Source organism: Engraulis encrasicolus, unplaced genomic scaffold (assembly GCF_034702125.1).
Source record: "Engraulis encrasicolus isolate BLACKSEA-1 unplaced genomic scaffold, IST_EnEncr_1.0 scaffold_53_np1212, whole genome shotgun sequence".
NCBI classification, from domain to species: domain Eukaryota; kingdom Metazoa; phylum Chordata; class Actinopteri; order Clupeiformes; family Engraulidae; genus Engraulis; species Engraulis encrasicolus.
The window spans coordinates 536950-564830 of NW_026945852.1; the positions used below are offsets into that span (position 1 = coordinate 536950).

Here is a 27881-nt window from a genome sequence, read left to right on the forward strand (position 1 = left end):
TTCCTCCTCATCCTCCTCCTCCTCCTCTACCCTAACGGCAGAGGAGGGGGTGTCCACCACTGTGTCCTGGCTCCTGGATGTGGTGGCAAAGAGGACCGGGGGAGTCGTGGAAGGCAACCCCCCCAGCACCTCATGCATAATGTCAAACCACTTCCAGGACACAGCAGTGGTGTCTCCCCCCACCCTCTGTACTGACCCCAGTTGGTGGGGCCTTAAGCTCCTATATCAGGGGTCGGGAACCTATGGCTCGCGAGCCACATGTGGCTCTTTTGGGAACTGCATGTGGCTCTCGGACAAACCTGTCATTTGTTTACTCAATAAGCCATGAATAATTTTGTTACGGCACTAAATTAAAAATGGACCTACTGAAATCGAAAAGTTAAGATAATATTCAAAATATACAGTATGATCGCGCATTTAATCCATCCCAAGGCCGATCAGCTGAGCCAAGCACAGGCCTTCGATGAAGGCTGCTGTACATATATGAAAAACGCGTTTTTTTATTGGACAATGCCGTGCCAGCGCTGGGTCGTGTCGTGTGAGATAACATTCCATCCGTAATGCTTTACCTAAAGTTCAGCTGGCTAACGGTTGTATCCAAAACAAAGAAACTGTTCACGACCGTGCCATTATGATGGCAAATCAAGTGGAGGAAACGCAAGTGAGGGATATAAATGCAGCGCTGTACTTCTCCCTCGATTACAGGAAGAACTTTTGCTGAATCAACTGACGTAAGTCTTTCCCAGTTTAGTGTGATTGCGAGATAACTGGTGCCACAATGCGAAGGCAAACGTAGGGTTGCCATTCGTCCCTTGAAATACGGAATCGCCCTGTAGCCTATTTGGCGGTTAAATCATGCGTTCTGTATTGGGGACGCATGTCGGTAAGGGACGCGCTTTGTAGGGCATTTTCGCGAATTACTAAAAATAGACATGTCAGCCACATATCAACTGTAAAATGTTAACTATGTCAGCGCGACCAAGATGAGCATCCTGTCTTGAAGTTCTCTCTCCCTCCCTCCTCCCTCCTCATGCACCTTCCCTGTGTCTGTCTGATGGCTAGAATAGAAGCACCTCCGTCATTCTCATTGCTCATTGGCAACTCCGATGCATAAAAGATAGAAACTAAAGGTAATGCATGCGCGTGGCTTCTTAAATGCACATCAGCACATCTACAAGTAGTTTTAGTTCTTCTTTCGTTAGCTCTCCCTTCTTGTCCCCAATGCAAGCGTTACTTTTATTCCCTTCTGTGCATGACAATTAGCATTAGAAATAATGGCGAAAATGGTATGGCTCTCACAAAAAATATTTTTTAAAAAATGGGCGTTTATGGCTCTCTCCACCAAAAAGGTTCCCGACCCCTGTGCTATATAAAACAGACACAGTAACTTTACTTTACTTCTACCTTTAACCAATGTGTACAAAAATAATTTTAGACTGGAACACTACATGTGCACCCAAACTGGATGCACCATATAGCCCTAGTGGTAGATCTCTTTACATTCGACAACTCAGACAACCTGCAAGTTCTGTACTGCTTTTTTTTTTTTTTAGCCTGCAAGTACTCTCCCTCCAGTTACACATGCAATTTCTATGCATACACATAATACACAATGTATTAACAATTTCCATACAAATCCTTACAACTATTAAAAAATATAATAATTTATTGCCCTACTTACCTTGTACTTTTGCTTGAGGTTTTCCCACTTCTTTTTCAAGAAGTGGGTCGTTAATTTACCCTGTAGCCCTCTCTCCTCGAGGTACATGCTGGTCATCATAACATGGACAAAAAAAAAACCACACAGCCAGTGATGATTAGTAAGTGGGATCAGGGATGTGCATTTAAATATAAGATTGGTAGCTTATACTAGTAGGGACATATGAAATCCGTTTTAATTTTTCTCAAATTCTGTTTTATTTTTTCTCAAATTCCGTTTTTTCGGATTTATTTTTTGCGAAATCGGATTTATCCCTTATTTTTCCCTTCCCCCCCTCCAAAAAAACAAAACAAAAAAAAAACAATTCTAGTTCAAACTGGTGGGTGGACAGAGCCCATCACTCATGGTGGAATGATAGGTAGAGAAAAGAATTAAATTACCTGCTAGTTTTTTATCAGCCCTTAAAAATATTCCAGGTAATACGGTAGCTGAAATGTACATGCGCATATATTCTATCATATACACGTGACGCACCCAACTAGAAGAAGGCGAATTCACTTCTGATGCATTCAAGTTGGACTCGCATCGGGCTGCATCAGGTTTCCTCGAATAAGTTTGGCTATATTGCAACGTGCAGCTAACATTAGAGACATTTTTGGTCACGTTATATGTAGGCATGAAATAGCCTTGCGAAGTCCCTATCTACCGTTTCACACAAACACATGTTTTACAAGACGGCCGTTTTCTTCTGATAATGACTTGACCCTTTTTCAAAGTTGCTGCTAACTTTTGGTCACTATGCTTCGTGGCCAACAAAGTTAACAAGACATGATCAAAGCATTGCCTGTTCAGTTTTTATTTTACAGCGGTCACGTTTGTTGTAACAAACTCCAAACTTGTGCCTCGCATCGGATGATTCCATTGTTCATTAAAGTGCAGTGGAGAGCCGCCCGTCCTTTCTGTGTCGCATCGTATAGTCTTGGTAACAGACGGTCAGGACAACGCGTTTATGCCTGACCTGTTCTACTAGGCAACATTTCAGTTTTAAGATTTCTTCAATGCTCTGACGGCCAGTGTTAGGACGCGGGAGACAATCGGAAACGCCCCTTGGGAGAGAGATGCGTTCACTGTCATCATGCGCTGACATGGATCATGGATCTGCATAGAACTTTTGCGCATCACCTCGCGTGAGCCAGATATGATATCGTGGCCATATTTTGTGTTTGAAATGTCTTTTAGACTGATAAATGATGACGGAAATAATGGATTTTTAATTTTATCATAAGAAATGAGCGAATTCCGTGCAATTCCGCGTTTATAACCAAATTCCGTTTTAATGTCCACATTCCGTGATTCCGTCCGTGTTTTCCATATCGCGGAAATCATATGTCCCTATACTAGGGTTACAGATAATGCTACCAGCTCTATTCAACAGATAGAACGAAGAGCAAAGCATCATCTCATCTGCCCTTACTTGTAACCAGCCACATTGGTTGTCCGACCTCCAGTGAAGACCGTTTTATTGGCCACCCTTCACCGAATAAAATGTGTGGTGTTGTCGTCTGTCCCTGAACAGAAAGAAATCGTCGTTTCGAAAGTACATCAAGGAGTCGAGTACAACTTCTATTAACTTCGATATTAACTGCTGACAGTTCAATCATTGTTATCTACCGATACAGCTCTACCTATATCGTAACGACATGTTAATCGATCTGTATTCAGTTACAACAAGCTGAAAGGCAGCCTCCAGGGCTGATGTATTCATGTGTTTGTGTATTTTGGTCGTTTTTGAGACCACTACTTTTGATGCTGCGCTACATTAACATGTTGTATTGCATTATCAACATTATAGTTGTTTTTAAGTAGGCTACGATGGTCCGGCTTCAAGCTAGCATGGTCCTAGGGTACACAGTTAAGTTAACAACAAGGCAACAAAGTGACTCATATAAATGTGTTAAATGTGTACAAATGTGTTTTGTGCACATTTTATCACAGAACAAATTGCCAATGATGTGCAAACATTGTAAACGTAAGAACTTACATCTGTACGAGTTGGGACTCGCCGCTGTCGCCGTTATATTATTATTACCATATATTATAATGTATTACACTATGCACTAGACTAATACTGGTTAGCCTATGTGACTACCTGAAGGAAATTTTGCATCATTTTTGGATTACATGCATAGCTGTGTAACAGGTTTGATCTATAATAATGGCTGTACAATATGTGTATATATGCATTTGTGTGCGATATGTTTGATTTGCCTATGTATGTTGGCCTATGTGCAGTCATATGTGTGTGTATGGAGGGTTGGTGAGAAGTGTGGAAGTGTGTGAAATTAGTGATTCTTCTGTTGTTTCTGTAGGATGTTGAAGAGTGATGCTGCTGAACAGGCCTGTACCTATCTGACTTCAATTCTACATGAAAACCCTTTACTGCTGAAAGAGCTGGATCTGAGTGGGAAGTTACCAGGAGACTCCGGGGTGAAGCAGTTCTGCCCTCTACTGGAGGACTCACACTGCACAATCAAGACACTCAAGTTAGTGGTTTGAGTTTGATCAGTACAACTTGTAATACCGAAATTATGTTCTATGTACAGTATGTGTGACATAAGAACAGAAATCAGGCTGAAGCTAGTAGTGGAGTAATCTGAAGCACTTCTGTAAGTATGTTCTGTAATTTGTCTTAGAGAGAATGGGTTTGATGACTATTAAGTGTTGCCTATATTGCCTGCCTGTATAATCGCTAATGGCTGTTATCCTCTTTCAGGCTTGATAGCTGTGGGCTTAGCGATACAAGCTGTACAGCAATGGCATCTGTCCTCTGCAAAGCATCAAAAGTGAAGAAACTGGATCTCAGCCACAACAATGTTGGAGATATTGGAGTCAAAGAACTTTGTAGTGGGCTGGAGAACTCTAACTTTGCATTGGAGTCACTCCGGTAAGACATTTTAATATTTTAGCTAGTGCTCTCAATCGCATAGATGCCATAGTTAACTTGTGATTAATCACATTTTAATCACATAATTGTGTCTAATTGAAAATCATTTTAATCGTACTAATACTATTATATTGCTATTAGTACTAATAGTGCTAATACTCTTATTGATGTAGAGAAAAACTTTTTTTTCAAATTGAAAACTGTCAAACCCATCAAACATTTCCTTGTATGACATGTGCATATGAAGAAACTGACAATAAAAGCTGACTTGACTTGACTTGGCCTGACTATTGTCACGTATGGCTCTTATCATCTTTCAGGCTTGATGGCTGTGGGCTCAGTGAAATGAGCTGTACAGCAATGGCATCTGTCCTCTGCAAAGCATCAAAAGTGAAGAAACTGGATCTCAGCCACAACAGTATTGGAGATATTGGAGTCAAAGAACTTTGTAGTGGGTTGAAGAACTCTAACTGTGCATTGGAGTCACTCCAGTAAGAAATATTAATATTTTAGCATTGAGTCAGTCTTACATACATACTTCTCTGGGTCTTCTACTGTACTTACACACCTCTTAACCCTCTGGTTGTGTTAGAAACTGGGTTACGTTCATGGTGTTAATGGTCAAAATTGACCGCCTACACAAAAAAGGTAATAATACATTGATTACAAATCTAATTTGCATAGCTTGTGATTAATACCTTTTAGACATCCTTTTGAAACATTTCCAATGTGATTTAAATGTTATTCTGCTTTGTTTTAGTGATTTGTAGGCTTTTTTTATTATCTTGCACCAATTCGTTTTATTAACCCTCTGGAGTCTAGGCTAGGGCCTTTCAGAGGCTTTGAGGCCGTTTGGAACACCTTTACTTTTTTCAAGTATTTCAACTAACTGTAAACATCTATACTAATGTGGCACATATGGTTGTATTCTGAAAAGCCTAACAAAAAAGAATATGAGAGTAAAGTGAATGTAATATAACTGTATATAACTTTGGGAGATGTAAATTAATGGTCCGGTCATTTTTGACCGAAACACCATGAATGTAACAAGTTGGTGTATCTTCCACAATTCTTTAGGAATTTCATTATATTTCATTTTGACCATTGGAATAGGTCTGCTGGAGGATATCATGAAGTGTTATTTGTGTATGATGAAAAATAGAGAAGTTATTTAAGAATGAAGATTCAAAACGGTCATTTTTGACTAACACAACCAGAGGGTTAAAGATTTGTGTTTTAATATTAAACCTCCTGGACATTATCTTGGCTTATAACACAGTGTTATAAAATGTATGCAAAGAATGTATATTTTATACATGAAATAGGAATAATAAATAATTAAGACTCTTCTGCTCAGACTGGCAGACTGTGGCATAACAGGTGTAGGATATGCTGCTCTCGCCTCAGCTCTCAAATCAAACCCTTCACATCTGGAGGAACTGGATCTGAGAGGAAACGACCCTGGAGACTCTGGAGTAAAGCTCCTTTTAGAATTACAGCAGGATCCTGCCTGTAAACTTCAGACACTGAGGTAAGATAATGCCGTAAAGCATCTCCCGATGCAAGTGTTTGAGATTTTTAAGTTTTGAAACTGAATGTGGCTATCTGACATGTGTCTGTGTAGTTCTTGTTTTGCACCTCTCTGTGAAAGGTCATCTCCCACATTGGGGGACATTTTATTGTGAGCTGTGTTTTGATGTTGGATGTGATGTCTGAAGCCTCTCTGCCAGGGATTAGTAAATAAGTTTTGACACAGGCATGATTTTTTTCTGATAGTTCCATCGCAGGCCATGACCATACTTTATTTAACTTCAAAGAATTAACCACATTCCGTTTCCAATTTAATTTTGCTTCATAAACTGATGTCCCCACAGAGGTGTGAACACAGAATATTAAAGGCTTGGAGGCTGAATATGCAAACAGCAGCGAGATCTTGATGCAGTCATTCTCGGTCCAGTGCAGCAGAAGTTTTTGTCTCTATTTCCATTTGCAGGGAATACCACTGGAGATATGGGGCACAAATTGTTGCATCTACATCAACTGTCATTTGTCACAATAAAATTGATTGTGACAGACGGGGGACGTGTCATGATTGGTTGCCACAGGGGTTTGTTGGCCCATTTGAAGGTGATTATGCAGAGATAAAGCAGAGGAAAAGCGCTGGAGTGCTTCTGTGCAGTATTACAGTAGGCAAGACTAAAAGCTTTCTGAGATTGTGCTTATGAGATGAAATGCCAGACTCCTGGGACATCCTTTCCTCTCTATCCCTGTTTATTCATTGTCAGGTTCTGTGGACATTTTTTGTTTGTTGTTCATTTATCTGGCCACTAGATGTCACCATCAGTCTTTGTATTTTCTGTTTTACCCTTTGCATTTGGTTACACTTGTCATCTTGCCATTTGTTAATTGAATGTACAAGTATAATATGAATGATGAAAGATTTTATATGACAGAGATTTTTTTCGTATTTTTTGGTAGGTAAGTGTAAAATGAAACATGTACAATTTTGGCAACTGCTAAGCCTTTATATGATGCCAGTCCCTCATACATACAAATAACAGATAAAGTTCTTTCTTACAACACAGTTTTTTGTTAGAAATATGTCAAATGAAACATACAAAGTTTTGGCAACTGCTAAAGTTGTATATGATGACAGTCCTTCATGAGTATCCATGCAAATGTCAGATGAGATGTAATTCCTTAACGACTCAGGCTATGACTACACTGGGGTGCGTTTCTCGAAAGTGTAGCTGTTTACCAGTTAGCAACCTGGGTTGTTGTCAATGGAAAATTGCATTCCAAACAACAAAGTAGGTAACATAGTTAGCAACTATGGTTTTGAGAAATGCACCCCTGGTGCTCTGCCCCATCCTCCTCCATGACTCAGGTACCCTGAGCATGGTGCTGTCCTACCACGCTGCTCCCTTGGGGAGCCACTGGGGGCTACCCCCTTTAATGAGTGAGGTATCACTTTGCTTTAATATCATTCAAAAAACATTGAAGGTCATCATGGAACACTTATATGATATATATATAATATATATATATATACATTTCACACAAAAAATGTACAAATTATTTGTAAATGCCATGTACAATTTGTACTGTATTTATGTATGGAATAGCGGCCAACGAGGTGTCCCGATATCAAGGGAAATAATGGACGAGGCAGAGCGTTCTAAACAGCCCGACGGCGCAGCCGAAGGGCTGTTCGCTTCGCCAAGTCCTTTTTCCCTTGATATCGGGACACCTCGAAGGCCGCTATTCCGCTTATCACCCGGTTACCAGCATTTAAGTATTAATTTATTAATATGTTGATCTAAGGCTTCGTGAGAAAGTAGATTCACCACTGCGCTTGGTACGTTGCTATGGGCACCACTTCCTAATCTAGTGAGACACGCCTCTATCGGAGGCATGTAAGGATGCGTGCAGAATGTTGGGGTGACTTGACAACCAAATGCGATAGAATTGACGACTGGGTTTTTGACTTGACAACCAGATGATATAGAATTAGTAACGGGGTCTTGACTAGACAACCAGATGCGATAGAACTAGTAACGGCACTTCGCCACAAAGTTAGAAAAGAAGTAACTTGGACGCCCGCACGCCCGCATGACATCATAGGTGTCCTGCTACCGGGGAATAAAGGACACCTCCTCAGCCAATCAGAAGACGTTCCGTCTGCTCACTGGGTGATAAAATAGTTTTACTTAATACTTTGTATGAGATATCACTGAAGGGGCCACTTTCATACATGACATTTATATTTTTTATACAATATTTTACAGTGCTCTCCCCCATCCTCCTCTATGACTCAGGTACCCTGAGCATGGTGCTGTCCTACCACGCTGCTCCCTTGGGGAGCCACTGGGGGCTGCCCCCTTTAATGAGTGAGGTATCACTTTGCTTTAATATCATTAAAAAAACATTGAAGGCCATCATACAGTAGAACACTTGTAGTAGATATATATATATATATATATGCATTTCACACAAAAAATGTACACATTATTTGTAAATGCCATATACACTCTGTACTGTATTTATAATAGTTTTACTTAATACTTTGTATGAGATATCACTGAAGGGGCCACTTTCATACATGACATNTCTGTCAGAACCATTTCAGTCAAGAAACACAAGAGAAGAATATAAATGAAATTTCTTTTATTGAAATTATGCATTACTGTACATTTGGCGGTATAGCTCTGTTCGGAGGAACCCCCTTATTTCCATGAGCAGCATGGAAAAGCATTTAGTCAGGGGGCAGCAGCAGTTTAGGGAATTCTCACCCCAGCAGGACAGGGCGAGAGATAACCCCCCATGAACAGAGCCAAGCGACGTGACAAGAGAACATGTCACATCATACACGACAAGGTGGAGCAGGGGAGGTGGTGGGTAGCAAAAACCGAGCAGCATACAGTTGAGAGGAAGTGGATAGAATTTAAAAGGCGTGCCGAAGCCGTGTGGCCAATCGATAGGGAAGAAAGATTATCAGCTGAGGGAATGCACCTGGATCAATTAGGAATTAATTAGACCAGTGCTTCCCAAACTTTTTCACATGACGTACCCCTTGGAGCACTTCATGTCCATCCGCGTACCCCCCCCCCCCCCCCCCCCCAAAAAAAGAAAAGAAAAAAAACCCCACCAAGCACAAAAAAAACTGTGGAGCTCTGCATCCAGTTGAAGAGGGTGCGTGACAGGAACTCTTGTGACTGAAATCCTGGTTAATGTCAGTCGTCTGCTACACACAAGCAACACAAATAAAAGCAGAGGGAGGGGTCGCTTTCGAAAGTAGGCACAGTTAGGCCTATATTTTTGTTCTCCCGCGGCGTCAGCCGGCTTTAATAGGCCTATTAACGGCTGATGATCAACATTCAATGTAACAAGGAAGGATTGACTTCACATACTTCCTGTTGTGAAGGGTGCTTGCTGAATAATGCTCAGAAATTATATTAATTTTGGTGCTCTTGTGAATATAAAAGACGACAAGATTGTTATCTATAAAACACCACGTCGCCTGCAGAACGGAGGTCTCAGCTGTCAATCAATAGGGCCTACCGTCAATCGCGCAAGGAAGAGAGAACGAGAGGGAGAGAAAGAAAGTAGTTTTCCAACTTAGTCCTACAGCTTTCCAACGTGACTGCTCTGGTTTTATCCATGTTCAGTGTTCCTTTCCCGTTTGACCGCGCCAGGTTAGGCCTAAACGAAAGTGATTTGACGACACGGTCACCAAGTGCTCTTATCCAGCCATAGTCCAATTTGCGTGAAAGATTATAGCTATAGCGGCCAGGCACACACGCAGCATGGCGGATGGAAATTACTCCTTTGTTGTGAAAAACATTTGCGCATTTCAATTCGGAGGGAAAATGTTGCCTTCTGTAGGCTATGCGCACAAGTCAAACAACAAAGTGGTCCGTAGGCCTACGTGCCAGCAGGTGGACCGCTTTAGGGAAAAAAAACACGTCTTGATTTAGGAGCCCTATACTTGGCGTAGGCCTAATGTAGATGACTCTCATGAAGTGTTCATTATATATTTATGTAGGCCTAGCACATTTTTTAAAAATGTAGGCCTATTGATTATGCCAGACTAGGCCTACATTTTCCCTCCTAGGCTACGACCATGCGAGCAGACGCGTAATGAGTTTCCTACATTTGCATGTAGGCTATTAGTTCTTCCCTCCTCACCTACAACTTTGTACATGCATAGTAAAGTGCTGGGACTGATTGCAGGGTTACTTTTTTATTGTATTAAGCCTACGTTGCCATTATTCTTTGCCATTTGATTTTTTTCCCCTGCATTTTTTTCTTTTAAATTCCAAATCTTTTCCCGTACCCCTTGCAATGACGTCGCGTACCCCTAGGGGTACGCGTACCCTAGTTTGGGAAACACTGGATTAGATGAAGGGGAGGGCGGCAAGCTTCTTGACTACCATGGCCTGGCCAGAACTGATGTCAGTACTTTAATTTATATTTTTTATACAATATTTTACAAGGATTTACCATTAAGACAGTGGTAAGTTCTTACAAGTTCTGAACACATTCTTTTCATAAGGAATGTGTATTAATTTTATATATATATTCCGTATGGGTAATGCAGGGGTTGAGGAGAGGGAAAATGCAGGAGTGCTTCTGTGTGGTATTACAGTAGGCAAGACTAAAGGCTTTCTGAGATTGTGCCTATGAGATGAAATGTATGACTCCTGTGACACCCTTTCCTCTCTATCCCTGTTTATTAATCATGTCTATTGTTCTGTCCACTGTGATAAGGAAGAAATCAAGGGTGGACAGTATGGGTGTTAAGGGCCATTGTTCATAGGTCTGGAAATGTGAGATAAAGTTTGGGGAGGTGTATGCATTGATATTGTGGCCAGTGTGTTGTTCTATGCTGTGGTTTGATGGGGTGGTAGCTTTAGAAAGAGAGACGCTGGATATCTGGACTGCCTGGAGAGGTCTATGCATTGATATTGTGGCCAGTGTGTTGTTCTATGTATGCATTTATTAATGTGTATCATGACATTAGTACATGGTGTATACAGCTGGGAATGTGGGATATTGGTGTAGGGATATTAGTAGTAGTGTTGTATGTTAATCTGTTATGGCAGTGTGTTTTTCTATGCTGTAGTGTGATGAGGTGGTAGCATTAGAGAGAGACTAGATGACTGGTGAGGTGAGGAAGGCAGGGTCTGTGGTGGGCATGGAACTGGAGACTCTCACTACAGAGTAGAACCCTCAGCAGACTGCACTCCATTCTGGACAAGGCCAGCCACTCCATGCACACCACCATCATCAGTCTGGTCAAGGCCAGCCACTCCATGCACACCACCATCATCAGTCTGGTCAAGGCCAGCCACTCAATGCACACCATAATCATCAGTCTGGTCAAGGCCAACCACTCCATGCACACCATCATCATCAGTCTGGACAAGGCCAGCCACTCCATGCACACCATCATCATCAGTCTGGACAAGGCCAGCCACTCCATGCACACCATCATCAATCAAAGGGGTCTGATTAGCTACAGACATAGAGGACTTGAAGTACACAATCCCCCTGCCAGTCCATCTCCTACAGCAGTGGTTCTTAACCTGGGNGCGCCAGAGATTTCAGGGGGTGCACAGAATTTTGTTTGTGTTGAGGTAACCAAAATTCTGCTACATTATAATTAGGCCAAATCAAAACCAAATTAAAATGTGTTTTGGTCCCCAAAGAAGTGAAGGTATTTATTGAGGTCTCAAGTAAAAATCACTTTAATGACTTTTTAGTCTGTATACACATGTAGAAGTTGCAGTTGGGGGTGCACGGCTTGTCATGGGCACAGGTAAGGGGGTGCATTAAGAAAAAAGGTTAAGAACCATTGTCCTACAGGACAAGCAGGTTACAGAGGTTATTTGTCCCCAAGGTCATACAGTTGTTTAATGCCACACATCATAGAGGACTGAAGTGCATGACCCCCCTGCCAATCCCCTTCTAACCTTGTGGAGGCAGCTAGACCCAAACCTCCCAAATGCCCCGTCCAGGATGATCTATACAACTCCAACTTTCTTTTGTTTACCACAAGGCACCTTATCGCACCAGATCACCTTCTACCTCTTAAGACGTTTTGGACTTTTGTTTTTAAATTATATTTTTATATTGTGTATTGTACAGTATTACACTGCCCACTATAGCGTATACACTATAATACATGCACAGCTGTGTAACATGTTCGATCTATCATAATGTCTGCACAATATGTGTATATGTGCATTTGTGTGCAATATGTTTGATTTGTCTTCGTATGTGGCCCAGTGCATACGCATGTGTGTTTGGAGAGTTGGTGAAAAGCATTATTGTGGACGTGTGTGAAATTAGTGATTCTTCTGTTGTTTCTGTAGGTTGTTGAAGAGCGATGCTGCTGAACAGGCCTGTGCCTATCTGACTTCAATTCTACATGAAAACCCTTTACTGCTGACAGAGCTGGATCTGAGTGGAAAGATACCAGGAGACTCCGGAGTGAAGCAGTTCTGCGCTCTACTGGAGGACTCACACTGCAGAATCGAGACACTCAAGTTAGTTGAGTTTGATCAGTATACGTAACTTGTAATACAGAACCTGTGCTCTAAGTATGTTTGTCATAAGAACAGAAATCAGAATTCACCAGTTATAGCCATGTAGTAGTAGGGCGAGTGTACATCATACAATACACACACAGGTGCGCACACCCAACGTGCACACACACACTTTATACACAGTACTGTGAAAAAAGGACTGGTGTAACCCCCAGATATCGTGATCATGAACAAACCAGAGAATGATAGTACTGACTTGCAGCTATTATCCTATAGATGGCATGGAAATATGAGGAGGAAGATGTTTAATTTATGCTAGAATGTTGACAGCTTTATTAATAACAGTAGTGGTAAGTTAAGTACGTAAAGTAAAAGTGAAAGCCCATTGGGAAACTCCAACTCCCATTGTCATTGTGACACAGCACTCCACTGCACACAACAAAATTGCATTTATGCCTCATCCGTGCAAGGGAGCAGCCCTCAATGGCGCCCCAAGAGAGCAGTGCGGCGGGACGGTACCATGCTCTGGTGTACCTGTAACTCTTTCCAGAACAGTTTGTGTGCAGGGTGGCTTGTGTCTGCATGTGTCCAAAATGTCCAGTGTCCTGCTTTCTCTGTCTCTTCTTCTCTGACTCTCTACCCCCCCCCACCCCCACCCCAGGCTTGTTAACTGTAGAATTACAGAAGAGGGCTGTGCTGCTCTGACTTCATCTCTGACATCAAACCCCTCACATCTGATGACTCTGACTCTGGAAAAGAACAAACTACGCGATTCTGGAGTGAAACAGATCTCTGCTCTACTCAGGAATCCAAACTGTAAACTACAGGTTCTGGGGTAAGCAAAGAGACAAAAAGTGTGTGATGCATCAGACTAAACACTGTTATAGTCACCGTGGAAACACTTCTACTTTTACAGCTCGCAAGTGCCTTGATTACGCGTGTGTGTGTGTGTGTGTGTGTGTGTGTGTTTGTGTGTGTGTGTGTGTGTGTGCGTGTGTGTGTGTGTGTGTGTGTGTGTGTGTGTGTGTGTGTGTGTGTGTGTGTGTGTGTGTGTGTGTGTGTGTGTGTGTGTGTGTGTGTGTGTGTGTGTGTGTGTGTGTGTAAATACTGTGGAAAGCAAAGTGTGTGCTGCAGCAGACTCAACACAGCAGAGTCATCATAGAAACTCTTAGCTGTCATTAATTGTCTTGATTACAGTTGTGCAGAATGTGTGTCTGTGTGTGTCTGTGTGTGTCTGTGTGTGTGTGTGTGTGTGTGTGTGTGTGTGTGTGTGTGTGTGTGTGTGTGTGTGTGTGTGTGTGTGTGTGTGTGTCGTTTCTCCATCTCGTAAATAATAAAATAGCATGAGCTGTAGGCATATAACACACAGCTAAAATAATATGACGTGTTAGCAAACAAATGCAAACAGGGTTGCAGCGCATATGCGAGTCATTAGTAAGTGAATGATGGCTCTTGCGACCACTTCCACGGTCCGCTATCAGAAAACCCATCTAACCCAACATCTTGGGAAACACTTCTCATTTCAAAACATTGTTTTATTTACCGTATTCAGATTTGTATAAACTGCTGGCATTCCGTGATGAAAAACAGTCTTACATCAAGTTTATTTGAACAGCATTTTTTCATTACGGTGTAGATTTTGAGACAGGCATGCCATGGGCACCGCGCAAACCACGTCATCCTACCTTGTGTCCTTTTATCAAGAAACGCAACATATCATCCCAACTAGAACGAGGTTCACAAGTCGCAGGATGTCATCGTAGCGCAGACTGGTAGCGAAATTTCCATCACATAAACAAAATGTCGACCTCTCTACACTTAATGCACATTCAAATCATATCAGTTTATATCTTTTTTCATATTACAATGTAACAATCTCCGATGCCCTTTCCCTTTCCCCTCCGCGCCAGGGAGGTGTGTTTCTTACAGTGCAGTTCAGTTCAATTTTATTGGTACCCGAACGTAAACTGGGTTTGCAGTTTAAAATGAAAGATGGCTGTCTTGACATAAAAACACACAAGACACATGACATATAACATGGAATCTAAAAACACATAAGGGCAACACAAAGAATAAATAAATAATACAAGGACACTTGACTTATAACATACAACATATATACAAGGGGCGGAAGTCCAGTTTTGGAGCACAACACTTCATACAACTGAAAGCAATTGAGTCGAAACCCACAAAGTTGTTTCAGAGTGTTTCATCTCTGTTCTTTTGGTATGCGAGTACCATCTGTGGTTGATGGCTATCTTAAGCCTGTCTGCCCCTCATACAAATGCTAAGAACTTTTTGGCCACTTTGAATGTTAATTCTCATCTCTAGGGGGGGCAGACTGCCAGTCTACCACCCCCAGGTGAGGACCCATACAGTGCATTTCGCATATAGCCTCTTGTTGTGCTGTATCCATCTCTGTAACTCCCAATTTGTTGAATATTCATTTTAGGGCTGTCCCATGGGGAACTGCCCCTCTGGTCCCAGACTGTATATATTTTTGTATACTTCTTGTGTAAGTTAGAAATATTGGTAACACTTTACTTAAAGCCAACAATATAAGCGCATTTATAACAAATTATAATGCACATTAAAATTACAGCTCCAGGCCTTTTTATTAGAATACCATGAAAAAGTTGATTTATTTCCATAATTCCATCAATAATGTTAAACTGTCATGGATTGTAGATTCATGGCCCAGTTTTTTAACTATTCCAATCATTATTTTTTTTCTTTTTATATACCTTGGCCTTCCAGCTCAAAAAACCCATGAATTGGGGAATTCGCATTATTAGAATATTGTTATAAAATCACATTTTTCTTCATCAAAATTCGGGTCACATTAAATCAGTTGAAATTTAGTACTTTCTAGTAGAATCTACATAACATGCAATGGTCAATACTTGGTTAGGACATTCTCTGTCTTCATAATGGCCATGATGCGTTTAACATTGAAGTCAATGGAAAAACAGTGCATGGGAGTTATGGAAGCCCAGATATCCTTGATGCTTTGCTGTCAGCTGTTCTTGTTTGTTGACCTGGTACCCCACACTTCACTCTTCAATATACCCTGTAGATTTCCATGCCACGTTTTGGCGCTAACTCACCAGTTTAATTCTAAATAACCAGAAATGAATCCCCATTGAAAATGAATGGGGTTTAATTTCTGTTGAGTCAGAATTAAACTGGTGAGTTAACACCAAAACGTGGCATGGAAATCTTCGGGTATATTGAAGAGGGAAGTGTGGGGCACCAGGTCAACAAACAAGAACAGCTGACAGCAAAGCATCAAGGATATCTGGGCTTCCATAACTCCCATGCACTGTTTTTCCATTGACTTCAATGTTAAACGCATCATGGCCATTATGAAGACAGAGAATGTCCTAACCAAGTATTGACCATTGCATGTTATGTAGATTCTACTAGAAAGTACTAAATTTCAACTGATTTAATGTGACCCGAATTTTGATGAAGAAAAATGTGATTTTATAACAATATTCTAATAATGCGAATTCCCCAATTCATGGGTTTTTTGAGCTGGAAGGCCAACGTATATAAAAAGAAAAAAAATAATGATTGGAATAGTTAAAAAACTGGGCCATGAATCTACAATCCATGACAGTTTAACATTATTGATGGAATTATGGAAATAAATCAACTTTTTCATGGTATTCTAATAAAAAGGCCTGGAGCTGTACATACAACGTATTATGACTACACTCATAATGCTTCATGATGCTTTATATTAACAGTTATGAATAACTATGAATCTAGCTTATAATGCTTTATAAATCCAAGGGTGTCATGAGTGCTCATGACTGGCTATAAACAACAGGCTGCCTGATGGGGCTTATAGTACATTATGAGTACCTATACCCCTCTATGCACAGACTAGGATGATAAACTGTCATAAGGGCTCATACAATGCAATAATGTTTCATGTGAGATCACAAGTCGTCAATGTGTGCTCTAAGTAAAGTGAAGTTCATATGGATGCATCTATAATGCACTGTATAATGCACATCTATAATGCATCATAATGTACTGTAAGCCCCATCAGGCAGCCTGTAATTTATATCCAGTCATGAACACTCATAATACCCTTGGATTTACAAAGTATTATAAGCTAGATTCATGGTTATTCATTACTGTTAACATAAAGCATCATGAAACATCATCAGTGTAGTCTTAATGTGTTGTAAGTAATTATAATGTGCATTATAATTTGTTATAAATGCGCTCATAATGTGCTATAGATATGGGCTTCATAGAAAGTGTTACGGAAATATTTGCTGAACTGCTTGTGACGCTGTGTTTCTCCATTGATGCATCAGTGCAAGAATTAAAGCCTGGATTCTGTTTGTTGTCCTTACACCAAGTCTCCCAGAGTCTACTTTTGGTAAAAATTACCATCACAACCTTCACAACACTTCAACCAACTTGTGTGCGTGTGTGCTTGCGCTTAGTCAATCTGATTCTCTGACTTTCTATCCCCCCGCCCCCCCTTCTCTCTCTCCAGGCTTAAAGGCTGCAGTATGACAGAAGAGGGCTGTGCTTCTCTGGCTTCAGCTCTGGCAACAAACCCCTCACACCTGACACGTCTGAGTCTGAGTGATAATAAACTTGGAGACTCTGGAGTGAAGCAGATCTCTACTCTACTCAGGAATCCAGACTGTAAGCTACAGAGCCTGGGGTAAGCAAAGACACCAAAGAGTGTGTGAGGAAGCACACTAAACACTATTATAGTTCATCACGGAAACACTAAGATGGAGTGTGTGTGTGTGTGTGTGTGTGTGTGTGTGTGTGTGTGTGTGTGTGTGTGTGTGTGTGTGTGTGTGTGTGTGTGTGTGTGTAAGGTTGTGTGTGTGTGTGTGTGTGTGTGTGAGTGAGTGAGTGAGTGAGTGAGTGAGTGAGTGAGTGAGTGAGTGAGTGAGTGAGTGAGTGAGTGAGTGAGTGAGTGAGTGAGTGAGTGAGTGAGTGAGTGAGTGAGTGAGTGAGTGAGTGAGTGAGTGAGTGAGTGAGTGAGTGTGTGTGTGTGTGTGTGTGTGTGTGTGTGTGTGTGTGTGTGTGTTGCCAGATCCAGCTCAACGTACTAATGAGTGTTTTAGTACTTGGTGGGTATTACGTCCTTCCATACCAGTTTTTGTTTCATAGCAAATGTCCTTAAATAAACAAATGTCCTTAAAGGGTCACAGGCAGGATTAAAAGGTAAGTAATGACTGTCCTGAGTCAGCTGATGCTATAATGAGTCATTAGTAAGTGAATGGTGACTCTCCAGACCACTTTCACACTCTGCTGTCAGAATTCCCCACATGGAACTTTTTATGGAGTAGAATGAGCATCATGGGGATAAAATCTCATGAGAAAAACTGACTTCACATGCTCCTGGAGACATAGCGGTATTCACATTTGTGTTGATTGTTGGTACTCTGAGGTGAAAAACATTAACACCGCGAGGGGACGTAAACAGCATTTGTTTAAATTACCGTGTAGATATTGAGACAGCCATGCCACAGGCACCCTGCAAACTCACCCAAACTGCAGAGGATGACTTTAAGTTGATATATAATATATATTCCTTGATATTCCAGGTAATTCTAGAGACTCATCCGAAGACATGTGATAGTTTGCTACTCCAGTGTATTAGCCATTTATTTGGAGGTGGGGGCTCCTCATCTATTAAACTGGTAGTAGGGGGTGGTGCCTGGTTGGTTAGTTTTCACCTCGTACTTACTTTTCAGTTAGGCAGGTAACATATGGTATACACCCTGTCCAATGACGCAAGTAATCACAGACTGTAGAACAGGAGACAACCTGCTCACATACATGAACATAGATGCTCATGGCAGCACGGGGTGTGGGAGAACTTTTCATTGACCCTCATGACATGTGTGGGACCTTTTCCTATTCACTGATCCTCATGTGTGGGAACTTTTCCTATTCAATGACCCTCATGTGTGTGTGTGTGTGTGTGTGTGTGGGGGGGGGGGGTGGCTTTTCCTATTCAGTGACCCTCATGTGTCATGTGTGGGGACCTTTTCCTATTCAGTGACCCTCATGTGTGGGGACCTTTTCCTATTCAGTGACCCTCATGTTAACTCTTTGCTAAGGTGTAGAAGGGACTCCCCCCTCTGTAACATGAAGACAAACACAGTGGGCCACAGACTACCTCTCAGTCTCCACCCCCTGGGCCAGAACCAGATGTTAACTCCTTGTTGTTGGAGGGACTCCCCTCACTGGAATGTGTACATCCACACAGTAGACCACTGCTTAGTCTGAATGGTGGTCCCTGGGTCAGAACCAGTTGAAACCTCCTGGTCTAACAGAAGGTGCCAAAACAATGTCCTGCTCTCTCTCTCATTATGTACCCTTCTACCACCTCTTCTATATCTCTCCTTCTCCCTGTCTCTCTCTCCAGGCTTAAGGACTGCAGTATTACAGAAGAGGGCTGTGCTGCTCTGACTTCAGCGCTGATTTCAAACCCCTCACACCTGACAGAGCTGTATCTGAATAAGAATAAACTTGGAGACTCGGGAGTGAAGCAGATCTCTACTCTACTCAGGATGCCAGACTGTAAACTACAGATGCTGATGTAAGTAATGACACCAAAGAGTGTGAGGAAGCACATTAAAGACTATTATAGTTCATCAAGGAAACAATAAGATGGTGTGTGTGTATGTGTGTGTGTGTGTGTGTGTGTGTGTGTGTGTGTGTGTGTGTGTGTGTGTGTGTGTGTGTGTGTGTGTGTGTGTGTGTGTGTGTGTGTGTGTGTGTGTGTGTGTGTGTGTGTGTCCATTCCAGTGTGCTTGTGTTTAGTCATGTGTGCGTGTGTGTGTGTGTGTCCATTTCAGTGTGTGTGCGTGTGTGTGTGTGTGTGCGTGTGTTTTGGGTTGAGCAGCAGCTGATGTGTGTGTCCATTCCAGTGTGTTTGTGTTTAGTTATGTGTGTGTGTGTGCACCTGTGTGTGTGTGTGTGAACTTGCCCTCTATGGCCCGGGGTATACTGTACTTGCTGCAGGATACACACATGTGTGCATGAACATGTTGCCATGTGCATGTTATGTCAGCTTTGTATGACACCTGACACAAGGCACAGGTGCAATATGGTGCATTGCTGCTCAGTGGTCAGACAGTACTGTAGTAAATATGTGCACTCAGTCACACACGGTTGTGGACACATAGTCATGCAGCAAGCATAACCAAGGCCTACATCCCTGTGTGTGTGTGTGTGTGTGTTTGTGTGTGTGTGTGTGTGTGTGTGTGTGTGTGTGTGTGTGTGTGTGTGTGTGTGTGTGTGTGTGTGTGTGTGTGTGTGTGTGTGTGTGTGTGTGTGTGTGTGTGTGGTATTTCCAACAGTTGTTGGGTGTTGGTGCTAAGTCAGGTGTGTTAAGTTACTGTAAGTGTGTGTAACTACATAAGGGGGTTTTCAACCAGTGTTTTGCTGCCTACTAGTGGTCCATGGCAGTATTGCTATTGGTCTCTAACTTGCTATGCATTTAAACTACTACACTTAAAAATCTGCCAGATCCAACTTACAGTATTTCTCAATTGGTTTTGTACATTTCTCGAATCTCTCTCGCAATTTGCAAAACATAATATTCGTTCTCAAAACAGCTTTAACAAATGGCAAAACACGGTGGATAACCTGCAAAACCGAGTCTCTTGCTCAAAACCCTTATTTGTCTTTCAAAACCAAGTTTTTTGTGTCAATAAACGTATCAGCGCCAGCAGAATGGTTAGTCATTGTGTCACAGTGTATGGACAAGCTAGTCAAATCAATTTCTCATGTTGTCAATTGAATAGTACACTCTTGAGGATCTTTTCTGAAGCGAAATGCTGTTTAGATTGGATGGGAAATGTTGTAAATTCAGTTTTATATTACATTGATCAGATAAGATTGAGATAGTTGCATGCATTCAGTGACAAAGCTTTTTGAGTGATATGACAAAAGCAATTGATAATGTACGAAATCACTGAGAATTGTACACAGCCATGGCATGGTGGACGAGAGCATTTGCTATATGCCGAAAACAATGAGAAACTGATTTGACCATGTGCACAGGTAACACCAGGAAGTCACAATTGAACACAGACTTTTGAGAATCATTATTCTGTTGTGAGAAATGTACAAAACCAAATGAGAAAAAATGTAATAACAAATGTCCTTAAAGGGTCACAGGCATGATTAAAAGGTAAGTAATGACTGCCCTGAGTCAGCTGATGCTATAATGAGCCATTACATTAGTTAGTGAATGGTGACTCTCCAGACCACTTTCACACTCTGCTGTCAGAATTCCCCACATGGAACATGTACTCTGAGATGAAAATCATTAACACCTAGAGAGGACTTAAACAACATTTGTTTAAATTATTGTGTAGATATTGAGACAGCCATCCCGCAAACCCTGCAAAATCACCCAAACTGCAGAGGATGACTTTAAAGGATTTATCCGGAGTTGGAACAATTTTGCCTGATTTTTGCATGTTTGGGATGAAATACAGTCACTCTAGAGCAAAATCAAGGCAAAAGGATGCGTTTTGAGAAAGTTTGATAATATCACGTTAGCCTCGTTAGCCATATCAGCTATGCAATATGAAAGATTGCGGGCATCGTTTTTCGGCGGTTACACACATTTCAAAAACACAACATTTTAAAGTCTTGCACAGCTCAAAACAACGTCACACGTACCTCATAATATGTTGAGGGTATCCACACATAAACCGAAGTGTCCAAAGCCCTTCATGTATTCTTGAAAAGTCTGCAAAATGTGTTTTGTGAAGCTACTACCTTGAGAATATCTAAATGGGGCACCTAAGTCACGCCCTCTACTTCCTGGTTTATGGGGCAGGGGGAGTCGAAAAAGAATTACTGGGCTTGAAAATTAGAGTTTTTCAATCCAAACCTTGGACCTCCATCTATGCACCACAAATCCAAAAATCACTAATTTTCAAGCCCAGTAATCATTTTTTGACTCCCTCTGCCCCATGAACCAGGAAGTAGAGGGCGTGACTTAGGTGCCCCATTACGGTCAAGCCAACTATTTGACACTAAACTCCACCAAGTAGATTGCCGAGTGCGTCGCATCATCAACTATGATTATTTCCATAGCGAGTAACCAGAGCTGATGATGCGACGCACTCGGCAATCTACTTGGTGGACTTAAGTGTCAAATAGTTGGCTTGACCGTAATTTAGATATTCTCAAGGTAGTAGCTTCACAAAACACATTCTGCAGACCTTTCAAGAATACATGAAGGGCTTTGGACACTTCGGTTTATGTGTGGATACCCTCAACATATTATGAGGTACGTGTGACGTTGTTTTGAGCTGTGCAAGACTTTAAAATGTTGTGTTTTTGAAATGTGTGTAACCGCCGAAAAACGATGCCCGCAATCTTTCATATTGCATAGCTGATATGGCTAACGAGGCTAACGTGATATTATCAAACTTTCTCAAAACGCATCCTTTTGCCTTGATTTTGCTCTAGAGTGACTGTATTTCATCCCAAACATGCAAAAATCAGGCAAACGTGTTCCAACTCCGGATAAATCCTTTAAGTTGATATGTATATTCCATGATATTTCAGGCAATTCTAGTGACTCATCAGAAGATATAATTTGATAGTTTGCTACACCAGTGTATTAGCCATTTATTTGGAGGTGGGGGCTCCTCATCTATTAACCCATTTTGTCCTATGCCCTTTTTGGGAAAGGGTGCCCTCTGCCTATTAATCCTGAATATCTCAGCCTCTGAAGCACATACAAACATGATGTGTGTGTCCATTCCAGTGTGCTTGTGTTTAGTCATGTGTGCGTGTGTGTGTGTGCACCTGTATGTGTGTGTGAACTTGGTTTCTTGTCTGTCATTGTCTCTCATCCCTCTATGTCCTGGGGTATACTGTACTTGCTGCAGGCCAGAACCAGTTGAAACCTCCTGGTCTAATTAACAGACACAATATCCTGCTCTCTCTGTCTCTCATTATTTGGCCTTCCACCACCTCTTCTTTATCTCTTCCTCTCTCTATCCCTCTCTCCAGGCTTCAGTCCTGCAGTATAACAGCAGAGGGCTGTGCTGCTCTGACTTCAGCTCTGAGATCAAACCCCTCACACCTGAGAGAACTGAGTCTGTCATATAATGAAGTTGGAGACTCTGGAGTGAAGCAGATCTCTGCTCTACTCAGGAATCCAGACTGTAAGCTACAAAAATTGTGGTAAGCAAATCTGGTGTAAGCAATGAGACAAAGAGTGTGTGAGGAAACACGCAAAAACACTATTATAGTTCATACTGGAAACAATAAGATGGTGTGTGTGTGTGTGTGTGTGTGTGGTGTGTGTGTGTGTGTGTGTGTGTGTGTGTGTGTGTGTGTGTGTGTGTGTGTGTGTGTGTGTGTGTGTGTGTGTGTGTGTGTGTGTGTGTGTGTGTGTGTGTGTGTGTGGGCCAATAAGGACAATTCAAAAAAGACTGCTAAATACTGCTCAATTTCTGCAACAATTGGTAGTTTAGCAATATGGCGAAGGAGGTGCCATGTCTACCCCTAAACAACTTTAAATAAACCATTCTGACCTGTAATGTATTACATTGGACCCTATGATTCTGATCAGTCCCTACTGATTGCTATGACATTTGCTTCCATCACTATTTGGATTTGTAATGCTGCCTTCTTGGTGAGATCCAAATAAAAGTACTAAACTGTGTGTGTGTGTGTGTGTGTGTGTGGTGTGTGTGTTGTGTGTGTGTGTGTGTGTGTGTGTGTGTGTGTGTGTGTGTGTGTGTGTGTGTGTGTGTGTGTGTGCAGGGGCGCCGCTAAAAATGTTGGGCCCCATGAAAGATTCAAATTTTGGGCCCCCAAAATGACAAATTATGTTATCAGCATCCTTCCAGGGGCCCTCTCGGTGCTGTCGGGCCCTTAGAATCTGTACCACCTTTCCCCCCCTCGCGGCACCCATGTGTGTGTGTGTGTGTGTGTGTGTGTGTGTGTGTGTGTGTGTGTGTGTGTGTGTGTGTGTGTGTGTGTGTGTGTGTGTGTGTGTGTGTGTGTGTGTGTGTGTCAGGGGTTTTCAACCAGTGTACTGCTGCCCACTGATGGCCCATGGCAGTATTGCTGGTGGACCATGACTTGCATTTGAACTACTACCAATACATACGTACTTGCCAAATCCAACTTTATCCTTGTGAAAAGTTAATTAAACTACATGCTGGAACTTCACTTTAAAAAAAACAGAGAGAAAAAAGAACAGTATCCAGTGTGTGGTCTCCAGTGTACCGCCTCCTCTTTATCTCTCCCTCTCTATGTGTCCATCTCCAGGCTTCAGTCCTGCAGTATTACAGAGGAGGGCTGTGCTGCTCTGACTTCAGCGCTGATTTCAAAACCTTCACACCTGACAGAGCTGTATCTGCGTGGTAATAAACTAGGAGACTCGGGTGTGAAGCAGATCTCTGCTGTACTTGGGAATCAAGACTGTAAACTACAAAAACTAAGGTAAGACACAAACAGTTTAATGAAGCAGAGCAGACTAGACATTTGTTTAGAAGAATCAGAAACCATTTTCACCCATCAGACTACTGAACTCTATCTCTGCAAACTATATGGTTGTGAGTTTGTGTTTGTTTTTGTTTTAGTTCTCATGAGCCTTTTTGTAACGTTTTATGCACTTCTCTGTCTGTCTTTCCGTCTGCCTGCATCTCTCTCTCTCTCTCTCTCTCTCTCTCTCTCTCTCTCTCTCTCTCTCTCTCTCTCCTCTCTCTCCTCTCTCCTCTCTCTCTCTCTCTCCAGCCTTTGGACTTGCGATATAACCGAACGAGGTTGTGCTTTTCTGACATCAGCTCTGGCATCAAACCCCTCACACCTGATATATCTGGGTCTAAATAATAATGAACTAGGAGCCTCAGCAGTCAAGCAGCTCTCTGCTATAGTGGAAGACCCAAACTACAGACTTGAGAAAGTAGAGTGAGTAAATCAATTGAGGCATCATATTTATCAGTAATTATAAAGATATTGTGATTAGTTGTTTGTGTTGAGAAATGTTTTCTTTATTTGCACTGAAATAATTTTTATTACAGTTGAGAAAATTGTATTGATAGTAAAATATTATTTATTAATATTCCCGGCGATGTAACAGCCTCACGCTTTAATAGCCTTAATCATCCATTACCTGTCTGTCTGTGTCAGTAACCTGTGTTGCCAGTCGTCCCATGTACCTACATTGTTTTCACATCTTTGTGTTTTTAATATCTTTTTCAGCTTGGAAGACACTGGGAAGTAGCCTCTTAGTGCAGATGGGGTCGCCGGCTTGCCTATTCACTTTTGCTGAAAATACTCAACTACATCATAACAACATTGACATGATATTACAGAGAGTAACAGATTAAGACAGTACGGTTATAACATAGGCTCTGGTGACAGTAAGGTTATAACATGGGCTCTGGTGACAGTAAGGTTATAACATGGGCTCTGGTGACAGTAAGGTTATAACATAGGCTCTGGTGACAGTAGGGTTATAACATAGGCTCTGGTGACAGTAAGGTTATAACATAGGCTCTGGTGACAGTAAGGTTATAACATAGGCTCTGGTGACAGTAAGGTTATAACATAGGATCTGGTGACAGTAATGTTATAACATAGGCTCTGGTGACAGTAAGGTTATAACATAGGCTCTGGTGACAGTAAGGTTATAACATAGGATCTGGTGACAGTAATGTTATAACATAGGCTCTGTTGACACAACCGTATCTCACTCATTTCGTGAAGTCTTCACGAAAATAATTTATTAATTTTCGTGGTGCATTCACGTTATTGCCCGCCTTTCGTAAAGTCTTCACGAAAATAATAGATTAATTTTCACGCTGCCTATTCACTTGAATTGCCCGACTGTTGCCTAGCGACCCACTAGTTTGATGCCCTTTCGGTAGCCCATCACATGGTAATCAAACATTTCAAACAAGCAATTTAGGGTTAGGTTTAGGGTCAAGGTTAGGGTTAAGGTTAGGGTTAAGGTTAGGGTTAGGTTTAGGGTTAAGTAGGGTTAAGGTTAGGTTTAGGTTTAGGTTTAGGTTTAGGTTTAGGGGACATAAGGAGTAAGTACCGAAAGGGCGTCGAATTAGTGAGTCCCGAGTGTATCAGCAGTGTTCTGTCAGCACCCCCTCCCCGCCCCTGCAGACGTTTGGATAATCATAGCAGCAGTGGGGCAATTCAAGTGAATAGGCAGCGTGAAAATTAATCTATTATTTTCGTGAAAACTTTACGAAAAGCGGGCAATAACGTGAATGCACCACGAAAATTAATATATTATTTTCGTGAAGACTTTACGAAAGGCGTGAGATAGGGCTCGGTGACAGTAAGGTTATAACATAGGCTCTGGTGACAGTAAGGTTATAACATAGGCTCTGGTGACAGTATGGTGACAGTAAGGTTATAACGTAGGCTCTGTGCTAAGGGATTAATTCAGATCCAAGGGAACCACTGGAAGTCATGCCGAAATCAAAACAGACTTCATATATATTATATATTGTAATAATGTAATGTATATATTTCCATGTAGTACGTATGCTGGTCCCTCTCCGTTTATTAGTGTGAATGAATAAATGAATAAATTATGAATGATTCTTTAAAGTGGAATTCACCTTTTAAACTCCATTGTGGTGACTGAGCTGTCGCTNTTTTTATTTTTTTCATAGTAAATATTTAAGCAATATGACCCGAGTGGGAGGGATGATGTGCACTGACATCCTCCCTGGTGTGGTTCGGCCATAGGCACGAAGCCGAAGGCAATAACAGTTTTTTGAATATTGCTTTTCTTATTTCTATTGGGGTGTCACTTTGCACACCTATAATTTCACTGAAATGTACAAATATATAATTTGAGGTGTATTATTAACCTTACTTTCTTGTTGTAAGCAAAATATCACTTGTCAAAAGGAGTGTACTCATTATTTCTGTGTATGCGACCTGGAGAGGTGCTTGTAAGCAGCCATGTCAATGATGTGTGTTTAAAATGATTATGATCAAAACAAACAAACAAATTTGCTTTAGATGGCGTCAAGCATGTGTGGTGGTAAACAAGTGAGTTCTACAAAAAAGGTGTATCCTCTCAATAGCCAAGCATGGTAGTGGGATTGACATGGTTTGGGGATGCATGAATGCTGTCAACATTGGCAATCTGAAATGCACCTAAAAGAAGTATGCATGACATCATGCACTGTGACTACTGAAGCAGATCATGATATTCTCCATAGGATTGCATTCAAATCTCACACCAATCTATTTAAGCCAGATGCAGACTCAAAATGTAAAAGTTCAATGCAAAGAAAGGTTGAAACGCACACTGATGACCTCCCTTTTCATCCCTTTTCATTTCGTTTCATTTCGAGACGATTCGAGCCAGCACAGCCCCTTCTCTACCGGATTTTAATCTGGGGTGTACTCACTTTTGTGAGTACATGTTCAAACATTAATGGCTGTATTTTGTTCTTTTCTGAGTAAGCAAGAAATTTAAGTGGTTAAATGTGTTGTTAAAAGGTCACTAATCATTGTGTCAAAGTGAAATTTCTGCAATGCTTTCCTATGAAAAGATATACTCAAAAATCTGCAAAACTGTGAGGGGTGTATTCACTTTCGTGATATACTGTATCTATCTATCTATCTATCTATCTATCTATCTATCTATCTATCTATCTATCTATCTATCTATCTATCTATCTATCTATCTATCTATCTATCTATCTATCTATCTATCTATCTATCTATCTATCTATCTATCTATCTATCTATCTATCTGCCTGCATCAGTGCACATTCACGTAAAGTGTTATAATGCATTGAAAAAAAAAAGATTTAATACATTTTATCAATTCACATTTTATTTTCCATAATGCATATCTTTCCAATGTGTTTTCAAGTACTGTTATTACATCAGTATACATTTTGACAAAACCGTAGTAAGACTACGCAGACTAAGCCCTCTACACTTGAAATAAGATGCAATGCTGAAAGCCATTTATGATGAATATGGTTTGTTTATTGCAACACTGTCAGTCACACAGCTCATGTTAGTTTATAATAATAATCCAACAGACAGAGTGATTGGCACCGTACTTTATTCCCCCCAATGGGTAACTAGCGGTAAAGTGTGGTGTAATTTTCTAGATTATTTCCAGAATTTAATGTTTCATACAGTATTGGTAGAACATTAGTAAACCTCCCTGCTGCAGCCTCATACAGTATTGGTAGCG

General features: G+C 41.3%; 1 protein-coding gene across 1 annotated transcript in view; it reads left to right on the plus strand.

The window, feature by feature from the left end:
• The window catches only part of LOC134444387 (NACHT, LRR and PYD domains-containing protein 3-like), an 84560-nt gene extending 59643 nt beyond the window's left edge, over window positions 1–24917 (plus strand). The window contains exons 16-21 of the mRNA XM_063193719.1: window positions 5962–6135; window positions 13317–13490; window positions 17175–17348; window positions 19074–19247; window positions 22691–22864; window positions 24896–24917. Coding sequence (XP_063049789.1) covers window positions 5962–6135; window positions 13317–13490; window positions 17175–17348; window positions 19074–19247; window positions 22691–22864; window positions 24896–24917 — 892 coding nt within the window. The remainder of the gene's footprint in view (window positions 1–5961; window positions 6136–13316; window positions 13491–17174; window positions 17349–19073; window positions 19248–22690; window positions 22865–24895) is intronic.
• Window positions 24918–27881: the final 2964 nt, after the last annotated feature.